Source organism: Protopterus annectens, chromosome 16.part0 (assembly GCF_019279795.1).
Source record: "Protopterus annectens isolate FY-2018-M chromosome 16.part0, PAN1.0, whole genome shotgun sequence".
Taxonomy (NCBI): Eukaryota; Metazoa; Chordata; order Ceratodontiformes; family Protopteridae; genus Protopterus; species Protopterus annectens.
The window spans coordinates 127159349-127172058 of NC_056750.1; the positions used below are offsets into that span (position 1 = coordinate 127159349).

Sequence of the window (12710 nt, forward strand, 5' to 3'; positions counted from 1 at the left end):
TTTTAAAGATTTTCACAGCTTTTTTGATTCATGTGGTATGGGTCTTATAGAGCGTATGGTGAAATATAATGAAGCATCTATAGTGACTTTAACTGCAGATACTAGTAAACAACACTGATATTGTAAATGATTTACTGTTCTCTGAATATGAGAAGTTATATGTGAATATTTTGGCTAAAACGGAGCAAAAGAATTCAAAAAATTTTTTCTACCAAACAAAAGAAGTTTTTAAGGGACAAGAAACAATACGAAATGGGTAAAGCCTATTTAGGTCCTTTTAAAAATGTGAATAAGAAATATGGGTATTCACCCAAGGTTAATTGTGTAGGTGACCACTGGGAAAGTAGTACTATTTTTGATAGGGCCCCTGAACAAGATGGTTTACGATGAAAACAATAGACACAGACCTCTAGATGAATTAGATACTTTTGAGGGGGAGGGGGAACATTTTTTATTCCCCAGGAGGTCAGAAAGGATAGCGAGCAAGAACAGGTATGCACCAGATCCAGGACACTTGGGAACCAACTTTGGATGGAACAAAATAGGGAAGAAGGGGAGATAGTTCAGATGGAAGGTAGTTATGGTATTCTTTATGAATACAGAGGATTTAACATTTTTAATTATACTAGTTATAGTTTATCTAAATTACATTTTAGTTTATTTTCTAAGGGTTTCAAATTTGTTAAGACACAGTACGGTGACATAGCTAATTTGTTAGTTGATTTGAAGTTATATTTGAGAAAATTAAACTTAAATATTATATTCAATCAAGGGAAAGATGTTATCATTAACACTATTAGTAGGGATCCTGCATTGGTAAGACAAAGTACTTACAACCCGCCGCTTCACCCTATGTTGTTATTGTTCGAAAAAATTGTTACTGAGGAATTGTATGAATTATACGCTAAAAACAGATGGCAGAAAGAACATTCTAACTTAACCATTGAAGAAAATATTTTGTTATGTGAATTACAGACGCAAAACTATTTACATATTATGAAACCTGATAAGGGTGGGGGGGTTGTAATTTACAATATAGAGGACTATAACAATGTCATTACAAATATATTGCTGGATAGTTCTACATATACATCGGTGTCTAAAAATCAAATTAATATAGCCTATAGTAGAATTGATTCCCTGTTGGAAGAATATCTACTAGAAAACAGGATTGATAGTAAAACTTATAATTTTCTAAGACAAGTTCATCCTAACATTCCTAATATCTTTGGAGTTCCAAAGGTGCATAAATCCATCTGTGAACCACCCTTTAGACCTATTGTATCTGCAAAAAATTCAAAAAGCCATCCTTTGGCTCTTTTTGTGGACCATCATATTAAAGATATAGTAAACCAAACCCCACATCTTATTAAAGACTCCTGGGACTTTTTAGGTAAAATTACACACCAACGTTGAAGTACAGATGTTATCTTTCTTACCATCGACGTGAAGGATCTGTTCAACTGTATCCCCAGGAGAGAGGGGCATGAATACTTTAGTGAATGTTTACACAAATATTCCTCTTTACCTAAGGATAGAATTTTACTTATTTTAGAACTCATGGTGGTCATTTTAGATTCTAATTATATCCATTTTCAAGGGGAATTTTACCAACATGTTAGTGGTATAGCTATGGGCGCTGCCTGTGCTCCCATTTATGCCAATTTGGTTTTGCTTGAATGGGAAAACAGGTACGTCTTTCCCTCTTCTTATTTCAACCATGTTAGGTTATACCTGGGATTTTTGGATGATATTTTTGTGTTATGGAATGGAAACAAGGAAGAGCTGCACAAATTTATGGAATATTTGAATTCATGTACTACTTTTCTTTCCTTTACACACACATATAACAATATTTTTATTCATTATTTGGATGTCACCATTACCAAGACCATTCATGGCTTTAAATCTAACATTTATAGAAAGGATACTTGGTGCAACAGTTATTTACATTTTGGTAGTCACCACCCGAGTGCACAAAAGAAGAGTATTATTAAGGGTCAAGCAGTTAGGATAGCTAGGATGACCTCTGACTATCAAGATCTGGAACAAGAACTATCCTTTTTAGGTAAATGTTTTATTGAGAGAGAATATCCTACAGAGATGGTTATGGAAATTTTAGATGAAGTGCTTAATGGATGGGATATTAAATACAAGGCCCTATTAGGTCATTCTTTTCAAAACACAAATGACCTGTTAAAGGACAGAAGAAAATACAATACTGTATGTGTTACTCAATATAGTATTTTTTCTGAGTTATTTTCAAACACAATAAGTACTAATTGGAACTTGATGAAAACTAATAAAGAAATACACAACCTAGTGGGTGAACAACCTACATTCACATATAAGGTAGGAATGAATTTCAAAAGGACTTTTGAATGTGGAGTAAGGGAAACAGTGCAATACAAAGCTACTGTATGCTGTGGAACTTGTAGTATATGTCCTTATATTTATGGTGAGGCAACTGCTGTATTAAACAACGGCGTGAATAGTATTGTCAAATTTTGTAAAGGAAATTGTAAGACAAAAATGTTTGTCTATATGGCTATATGCACCAAATGTAATGCATACTATATTGGAAAAACTGAAAGAACACTTAAGGACTGTATTTATGAACATTTATACGATATTAGGACACACAAGGTAACAAGTGCTTTATATAAACATAGTATTTCTTGTTCCTCTTTTGTAGGATTTAAGTTTGGTATTATTGATATAATTAAAGAACACCCATTATGGGGAGGGGGTGATTCTAAAAATGCTTTATTATATAGGGAACTGATATGGCAGCTTAGATTCAAATCTAATATTTCACCAGGTCTCAATGACTACATTAGTATAAAATCTGTATTGTACAAAAAGCTGAAAGTGTGTAATCTTTTAAGAAAATAGTATTTTAAATATGGTTTGCCAATTAGTGAAGTGATGTGGGTATGTTATACTAAATGGTTTGTATTTAACTATGTAACACACTATAATAGGACCCTAGAAAGTGAAGTGTTATGTCACTTTAAATTTTAATTTTTTTTAATTTTTAATTAATGGATTGTGTTGTTTGACATCAAGTATATAAAGTTGTTTGTAGTACCATGAAGTCTTATCATTAGACGAAAGCGCTCATCTGTGGTTTGTGGAATTTTGTGGAAACATAAAGGAATTTGTACCTACGTTTGTGGCCTGGACTTTATTTTTATTTTTATTGATACAAACCAAGACTTTGAAAAAGTGACATTTGTTACTTGTGACATTAAGGATCTTTTCTCCGTCATTCCCCATGAGATAGTGTTGGAGTGTTTGGAGGCTGCATTGGTTAATAAATGAGTGATTTTATCTAACAACCTACATGTGGTGCTATACCTTATGAAGCTGGTTCTTAAAAACAATTATATATTTTTTATTTGAATATAAATAAAAATTAAAAAAACAAAACTAAAAACAAAAAACTAAAGGGTGCAAGCAGGGGGGCAAGCCCCCCTGCACTCCTGCATGGGGGGCTGTGCCCCCACACCCCTGCTACTTAAATATACCAACTCCAAGATCATGCTATAGTGTAGGGAATGGGAAATTTTCTGTTTCTGCACTGTAGCGCACTGAAGAGCGATCTCAGAGTTGGTATATTTAAGGAGCGGGGGGTGTGGGGGGTGCAGGGGGCTTGCCCCCCCTGCTTAAACCCTTTACCTTTTTTTTCTTTAAATATTTTTTTACATATTCGAACATTTAAATGTTCGATCACTAAAGTTCGATCTTTAGTGATTTGAACATTTAAGCATTTGAATATATTATATAGACCCAGGGGCAAATTGTGCCCCCACTTATGCCAATATAGTTCTGGCCTGGTGGGAACAGAAATTTATTCTGGAATCAGAATACAAGGTATGCTGGTCACATTATGTGAGATTTTTGGACAACATCGCCTATTTTGTGTGGACTCTGACATTAAACTTAATGAATTTTTGTCTTTTATTGAATCCACTACTGGATTCTTACATTTTATTAACACCACTTCTCACAACAAGTTACATTTTTTGGATGTATCCATTGAAAAAACTGGCTCGGGGTTAAAAATCAAAGTTTTTCGTAAAAACACTTTTTCAAATTCCTACCTGCACTTTAGAAGTGCTCATCTTTTTTTTTCAAAAAAAAAGAGCATTGTTAAGGGTCAGTACATTCATGTGTGCAGGATGACTTCTTGTGATTACGATTTTGAAAATGAATGTGACTACTCGGGACAGCTATTCCAGGGGAGGGGTTACCCTGTCCAGTTACTGAATGAGATTAGAGCAGCCTTAACAAAGTTCAGACATAGTAAGTTTAGTCCTGTTTTAGGCAACATATTTCAGGCTGTTGGTGAGCATGAGTAATTTAACCAGGGTTCTGATAATTTTATCAGAGCTTTTAGTATGGCGTTTAATGCTGATTTTTGTACATGCAACAATATTATTAAGAAAGAATGGGATAGATTCATGGAGTTAACTGACCTGCCACTAACAGAGAGGGACCCCTTGACAATTATTTACAGAAAGTGTAAGAATCTTAACAATTTACTGGAACAAGACAAAGGCCAATATTTTTGAGCAAATACAAAGTGGACTGGAACTTTCTGATGTGGTGCATGCTCACAGTGTGAGCACATTTTACATCAGGAAAGTGTTTACATTATGAGCAGGATAGGCTTATTTTGGGGTCTTCCTTTAACAACTGCAACACCTCTAGGGTGGTTTACCTCGCCATTTATGAACGATGTGGTGCATTTTATATAGGTAAAACTGAGCGAATGTTAAAAAAAGGGTATCTACGAACACCATTATGATATTAAAATTTCTAATGGCAAAAATGCTCTGTTTAAATATACCTTAACATGCACCCAAGCTAGATTTGATTTTTTTTGTATTAGAAAGTGTTCCCTTTGACATTAGAGATGGCCCCTGGGAAACTCGCCTAGAATACAGGGAGTTGTTCTGGCAGGTGACCTTAGATGCAGGGAGAGATCCTGGGATAAATGAAAATATCTCTATAGCCCCTGTGCTTAAAATTAAAGCAGCCAAGCTGTAAGTAATTTTTACAGGTTCCCATTTTTTATAAAACTCCTTTTATAAAAAAAAATTGTATTGACACTATTTAAGGCTAATTTTTACTTTCTGTTAAACTAGGGTTTAGGTAGTTTGGTCAGTAGATGGTACTGTTTAGCCATTTTTTCATCTCATTCCACTTCACTGTATTTATATGTATATATTTTTAGACAAAAATGTTTTTATTGTTTTTTAAAATGTGCATTAAATCTTACTTATATGTTTTGAGAGTTTTTAATTATGCAACTTGGAAAGTTCATACTCCACCTGTACATTTTATGCTGTTAAACATGAGTCTCTTGTTCAGGAAGGGTTAATTGAATGATGTTTTTGATTTGTGGTTTTATACTTCAATTGGATATATAAGATGGTTCTTTATTACTGCTTGTGTTCATCTGATGAAGTCCGCTGGTAGTGGATAAAAACGTGCATCATTTGAATCGTTAATGTGTTTTTCTTGGTGAATAAAGTAGACGGAATTTCCCTCCTGGTGTGTGGACTCTCTTAAATCTACTTTCCTGTTATTAGTTAAGTGGCTTGGGTGAACTAATTCTCGCATTGCTACTTCTCTGTACTATATGTGACAACAATCTCCCATATTCCCCACATGTCCTATGGGGTAGGTTTGGAAGATGGAAGCCTTCTCACACAGAGAACAACATCCCGGTCTGGCAAATTTCTCAAGAAAAATACATCAGGTCCCCAGTAGCATGTGGAGAAATGTGTTATGGTGTAATGAGACCAAGGCTGTACTTTTTGGCCACAATACCAAAAGATTTGTTTGTCACAAGAACAACACTGTGCATCACCAAAAGAACACCATCTCCATGGTGAAGCATAGTGATGGCATTGTCCTGCTTTGGGGTTGCTATTCATAAGCTGGAAGTGGGCCTTTAGCCAAAGTGGAGGGGATTAGGAATAGTTCAAAATACCAGTCCCTTTTGGCCCAAAATCTTCATGTGTCTGCTAGAAAGCTGTGGATGGAGAGGACTTACACCTTTCCACACAACAATGATCCATACCATACATCAAAATCCATAAAACAATGTCTTCACCAGAAGACAATCAATGTTTTGGAATGGCCCAGCCACAGTCCACACATACATCCAATAGAAAATCTGTGGGGTTCCCTGAAGAGGCCTGTGCAGAAGTGATGCCCTTGCAATCTGACAGAGTATGGAGGGCTTCTGCAAGGGAGAGTATACAAATATTGCTAAGTCTGGATGTGTCATGCTGATACACACCTTCCCAAGATGACTGACTGCTGTTATGAAATCAAAATGTGCTTTAACAAAGTATTAGTTTAAGGGTGTGCACAGTCATGCAACCAGCCTATTATATGTATTTCAACTTCTACGTTACCCCTAACCAATGTGTTTGTTGCTTAATTGGATTGCACAGGTTATAGGTCACATTAAAGGTGGGAAATGTTATTACATGATTTCTGTGGTCTCATGTTATATATCAAACAAACCTGGCATGTTAACAGGGGTGTCTACACTTATCCACTGTAAGCATAGAAGGTTGTTAGTGTAACTGGTTCTGTTGTAACACACATGTACTGCAGGTTTTGAAGTGTGACACTCAGAATATGTCATTAATTATTGACACCAGTTCTCATATCATCCCAGTAATGTGTCAGACAGAGGATTTATGATGAACAGGCCAGAAATATGAGCCACACATGTAGACATTCATTGACACTCTGTACAGTTGAAAGGTATGTTCTGTAGAAGTTGCCACTGTGCTATACAGGTGACCAGCAATTATGTGTACATGGATGCAATGTGTTCTACTTGAAGGCCCGTCACCTACTAATACTACTCACGTATCACAGAGGTGTATATAAGTAGTAACATTAAGTAGAAAGGGCTGCACTGCATGATGATGAGGGCCTGTCCAGGGTGTGTATGTAGTGGTCTGACTGTGTTGTGAATGTCACTAGTTGGCTTTTCTGAGGTCTGTGTAATGCCTGTCTGCTACCTCACCTGTATGTGTGTACATGTGTGTGCATGCGTGTGCGTGTGTAGCAGCAAATTGTATAGTGCAGGTATTAATTTACATATGTTGTCTTTCCCCCACAGGTGGTCATGGTGGTCACAGTCCCTCCCGCTCAATATCTGATATCAGTGTCTCTGCAGACTCTGGCAATGATGATGGTCACATTCAGGCACAGGTGGTGTTGCCAGGGGCTGAATCTGTGCCATCGGTTGGCATCCCACAGTCATCCACAATGTCCCCTCACACAGTCACAATGCCCACACATGCCATGTCCCCAGCAGCCACAGATGATGGACAGTTGGCAGGTGGTGGCATGGAACAGGCTAGTGTGGTGACTATGTCAGGTGTGAGTGTAGACACTGTCCATAACCAAGGTGCAGGTGAGGTCTCACACAGGTGGATGGACAGGGATGCTCACAGGAGGACTGCTGCTCGTCAAGCCACTGTTGCAAGTGCCACAGCAGGTGTCACCAGATGCATGTTTTGGACTGTCATGGATGTACAGGCACATAGTGAATGCTACACCAGACAAATGCTCAGTATGGTGGATGCAACTCTTCCTGATTTATGTGGTGACTTAGATGACCTTGTTGATGCCACATGCCAAAATACTGAGGTCATAAATAGACATTGGGGTGAGACCTTGACAATCCTCAACTGTGGCATGTCTGTGCTAGAGACTGTGGTGGGAGATGGGCATCCAGGTCAACACCAACATCAGCTGAGCGTCTATGGGGCAGTGCACCTTCACACTCCCATAGTGGCAGTGACATCAGCACTACCGAAGGTGGGTTGCTGTCCACATCACAACAGAGCAGGGCATGGGCACATGGTCCTGGCCAGTCCCATCAGGGACATGGATCCAGCAGACAGCAGTCATCATCAGGAAGCAGTACTGCATCTGGTCTTGGGCCGGGTGGTGCCAGTGAGACCTATGGCAGGAACAGTTCATGTGTCCATGGCCAGAGATGGTGAACTGGACACCCTGCCATGTATGGTCCACAGCTGACCAACATACCTCTGTGTAGGGAAGCCACATGGTGTGATTGTGTGCATACATACACACACACATCTGTATCACATGCAGGTCACTTCCAGACACACACAGCATCTCTGCACAGCCTATCTATAAGATACCCCACCAAACACACACACATGGATGTCAACTTTATGGCCCAGCCTAGGCCTCTGGCAAACCCACACCTCACATTGTGCATATGATAATACCTGTGCCACATCCCTGTCATCCATGCCATTGATGCAGGGACAGGATACTATGAGTCTGATACACAGGGTGAATACAGTAGAGTGTAGCCTTGTAATACTGTGTAAGGTGCTGTCTGTTTGCATTTGTTATGGGTACACATAAAGGTGTATGTACCTTATTAGCCATGATGCATTATTGCTGTTAGTACCACTGACTGAATATAGTCTGGCATGCTGTATTCTGTTTGTGTTCCAGGTGTCTGTGTGTCTGCAGGCTGTGGCCCTGCAGACATTACCAACGTGGAGTATGGCAGAGTGGAAATACACCGACTGTTTCATAGCCAAGGTACAGCTTTATATGTACATTTACCAGGTGTGTATGCATTCAACAGTGTGTGATGGACACTGTTGTCAGACATTGTGAACTGGTGTATATACCACTTGTCGCAGACAGGTAGCCTTCAGACATGTCACTTCAGTGTTGTGTAGTACCACAGACTCATACATATGGAACAGGTTACTGGAGTACTGTCAGTAGGTCCCTCACAAGGTTAGCCATTAGACTGACCTTAACAGATTCAGATGTCAGCACCTGTTGCTCCTGCCATTTCTTTTCCATACACTCAACCCTGATGCAGTTGGTAAGGGCATGCATGGTACTGTGTATAACAGGTTTGTGGTATGCCTTTCTGAGTTCACAGGGTGGGACAGGGAGACAAAATTGTATATCCTTTGCATACACGCAGTAAAGACTGACACAGGGGATGTGCATACAGTAACACAAACACAGTTGGCAATGGACAGATTCGTAAACCTACATATCTACTTTAATGTACTATAGTGCTACATATTCATGGCATGCCCCACATAGATTATATGCATGGAACATAACCCACTACCTCTTACAACATGTAATGTTGTGAATGCCTTCATGGATGGTGAGATAACCCATGAGAAATAGCTGCTGGAGTCATCTATTGCTCCTACAAGCCTGAAAAAGTGATAGGGTAACAGCTATGATATCTGATGCTGATATGTGTGTCAGTACACTAACTGTGACTTATTTGGCAACAATATCACATACATGGCCATTGTTAGGGGACACAGACCACATATGAATTATAAACATCCAGATATTCCGTAGACATTTGTACAGATGACTGGAATGGTCTGTACAATGGTTTAACATGCTGCATGTGTGGCAGATGCCATTAACACATTATATAAAGTAATGCCATCGGGAGGTGGTAAACAGGCATGGATGGTACACACATCAAAATGGTATAACCCACACAGGATATTATTTTCACCCTAATTGAGATTAGAACCCCTACCTATCTAGTTATTTCTACTATAGTGTTACACAGATGAGCCATGGAGCTTATATGAATTTACCTTGTCCCAAGGTACTTCTAAGGTGAATGACATCAGCAGGCCTTGTAAAACAGGGTGATGGGAAGTGTACAGGGTGGTGTAACCCATACACACTATGATTCTCACACACACACACACACAATTACTTGCTAGTATTGAGATTAGAACCCCTGTCTATCTAGTGATTTGTACTATAGTATTATGCAGTTTTCACACACGCTACAGAGCTTACTGGGCTGACAGCTGGCCAAATGTGCTGATAAGGGGAATGACATCAGCAGGACTGATAAAGTGAGGCAATGGGAAGTGTTGTGGGTGGGAATGGCCTAAAACTGTTTCACCTACAAACAAACAAACAAACACACAGTCCCTCACTCACAACCGTCACACACATACAGTTGTCAGTATTGAGATTAGAACCCCTGTCTTTCTAGTTATTTGTACTATAGTGTTACACAGTTATTATACACACTACAGAGCTTATAGGGGTGATAGGTGTCCAATGGTACTTCTAAGGTGAATGACAGCAGAAGATCTTGTGAAGTAGGGCAATGTGAAGTGTACTGAGTGTGAACAGTCTCCTAATACTTAGACCTACGGACAGACACACACACACACACACACACACACACACACACACACACACACACACACACACACACACACACACACACAGGCAGGTGATGTGATATCATAAACTCATCCTCAGTACTATTACACAATGGGACTCACCTTTTATGGTGGCACGTGCAACTCTTTACAACTGGTATGCCACTGTCCACAGCAGGACATCACTGTGTGCCATTCAGGGTATCTATGTGTGTGACTCACTCTGTGTCCCCTGTGTCTCTCTCCCTCTATCACTGTCTGTCTCTCACTTCCCCACATTTATGTGTGTGTGTATGCGTGACATATGTTATCTGTTGCCCATATGTATGTCTGTGTATCTCATGCAACAGATGCAGATATATCACATATGAGCCACCTACAGCTAGTGGAGGGTAATCCTGTCTGATGTGTGTGTGTGTGTGTGTGTGTGTGTGTGTGTGTGTGTGTGTGTGTGTGTGTGTGTGGGGACAGTTAAAGTATACATAGCTGTCTATATGCACAGACAGATATACACAATACCGTCATATAGTCCGATGTGGGTTCCAACATGTCCTGTGATTCTCTAAGTGTAGGAGCATGCCCAGTGTGACCTTCTATAGTTAGAGTGGGACTCTATTCCAGAGATAGGTGTCTCTGGTCCAGCTTTTTGTGTGCTACAGCCATACCTTTCAAGACTACAAAGGACTTTCCTCGGGGTACTGGGTTTGTTTAGCAGGCATTTTCTGACATATCTGTAGTCTGACACTGCAATGTATTGTGTCATTACCTAGTGCCAGACATCCTCGGATCATCACAGTACTTTACCAGAGGAATACTAGTTGTATGATGCATAGACCGATATTATGAGGGCAGCTATGTACATTCTTGCCCAACAAGGCCATTTGTGAAGTGTGGCTACAGCCAATTGAGTGATGATGTGCTGTGTAAACAGTCCAGAAACTTGGTGATATACTGGCTAGGGATCTCCTGCCTGTGTGGTAGCTTTATAACCTGAGATGTCATATCCTTGTGTGGCCATACCTCTCACCTGTTCATTTTTTGGCAGGTTGTCCAGGTGTTTGGCTAGAGGTTTCATCCTGTCTATGTAAACTTGTGTTTTTATGGCAAGTTAGTGATGTTACAAAATAATGATAGACATTACTCTTTCAGACTACATAACCTTCAGATGATTCCCGCTACTGCAAATCCTTCACCCTACTGACTTTCTTAGTATGTAAGGGCGATGTTTACAACACAAGCCTATCATTGTGCCCTTGTTCCACTTTTATTTCTGCCCTTGTCCAGAAGTCTTGCTGTCAGAGGTTGGGAGTTATAGGCATGGGTACAGAGTACATTCTGCTGTGCAGGCATGTCCATTATATATTCAAGCAAACATAAGAAAAAAGGATTATTGAAAATAATCACTGGCAACATTATTAAAAAGCACTTATATTCACAAAAGCCTTAGCACCTTGACTACGCATCCTTCAAGATGTCCATTATATGTGTAGTATATTTCACATTGCACTGTGACTTCCAGATATGTCTGTGGCAGAGCAGTGGGTGTCACTGACATGAATAACAATTGGCACTGCAGTTATCTGCACATGGCCCTGTTAAAGACGACACTGTACCTAGGGCACTAAAAGATGACTGCCTGGAGAATGTGCTGGCCAGATCCATAGCTCATTGATCCCTGCATATTGTGGACAGGCAACATGTTTTCAAGTGTATTGGTACAGCCCTGCCAATGTGTGATATGCTGCTATTTCCCTGCAAACCTACATGTTACTGCATTTCTGTGTGTATGGGGGGACACACCTGTCAACTGTACACATTTGCAGACACTGCTGATATTTGCTTTACATTTTGGTTCCATTTACCTTATTGTTGTGCCCTGTCTTAGAGACTAGAGGCATATCTGACAAAGAGCACAAGGTAGATTGTAATGGTATACATTTGAGTTTCAGACTTCTTACCCTTCATAGCCTTACTGCAACTGTGAGTCCTGCTGTGCTATCATTCTGTAAGTCTGTAGGGGGGTAATTCAACATTGCCACCATTTGTGCACCTTTATCAGACATTTCTCTCTGGTTTTCTATAGCTGACTTGCTGTGTGGGTGTAAGGTGTGGGTATGGGACCCCCACCCTGACATCCATGCCAGTGACCTATGACCTCCCAGTTAGTTGTCCCCACACACATGCTGTAGAGGGATTTGCCACTTTGGGTACTACTGCATAGTGTGGGGAGGCCAGTTTTGGGCAGACATTTCCTGGTGTCCCACATAGCTGTCAGTTGTCTGCTGCTATCTCAGTAGGCCACCCCATTCCCTTGCATGCATGCAGCATTACCATAGATATGGTAGCAAAACTTACTAATCCATTAATTTATTGTTAAGAAGACTGACTTGCATTGTACCTGTGGCAGTTTTGAGGATGGTGCTTGAGGGCCACCTATATTGGATGCAC

At 39.8% G+C, this 12710-nt stretch overlaps 1 protein-coding gene across 1 annotated transcript in view; it reads right to left on the reverse strand.

Moving 5' to 3' along the window:
- Positions 1-2163: 2163 nt before the first annotated feature.
- The window catches only part of LOC122790530 (immunoglobulin lambda-1 light chain-like), a 318197-nt gene continuing 307650 nt past the window's right edge, over positions 2164-12710 (reverse strand). Inside the window, exon 7 of the mRNA XM_044058079.1 lies at positions 2164-2193. Within this exon, the coding sequence (XP_043914014.1) occupies positions 2164-2193 (30 nt within the window). The remainder of the gene's footprint in view (positions 2194-12710) is intronic.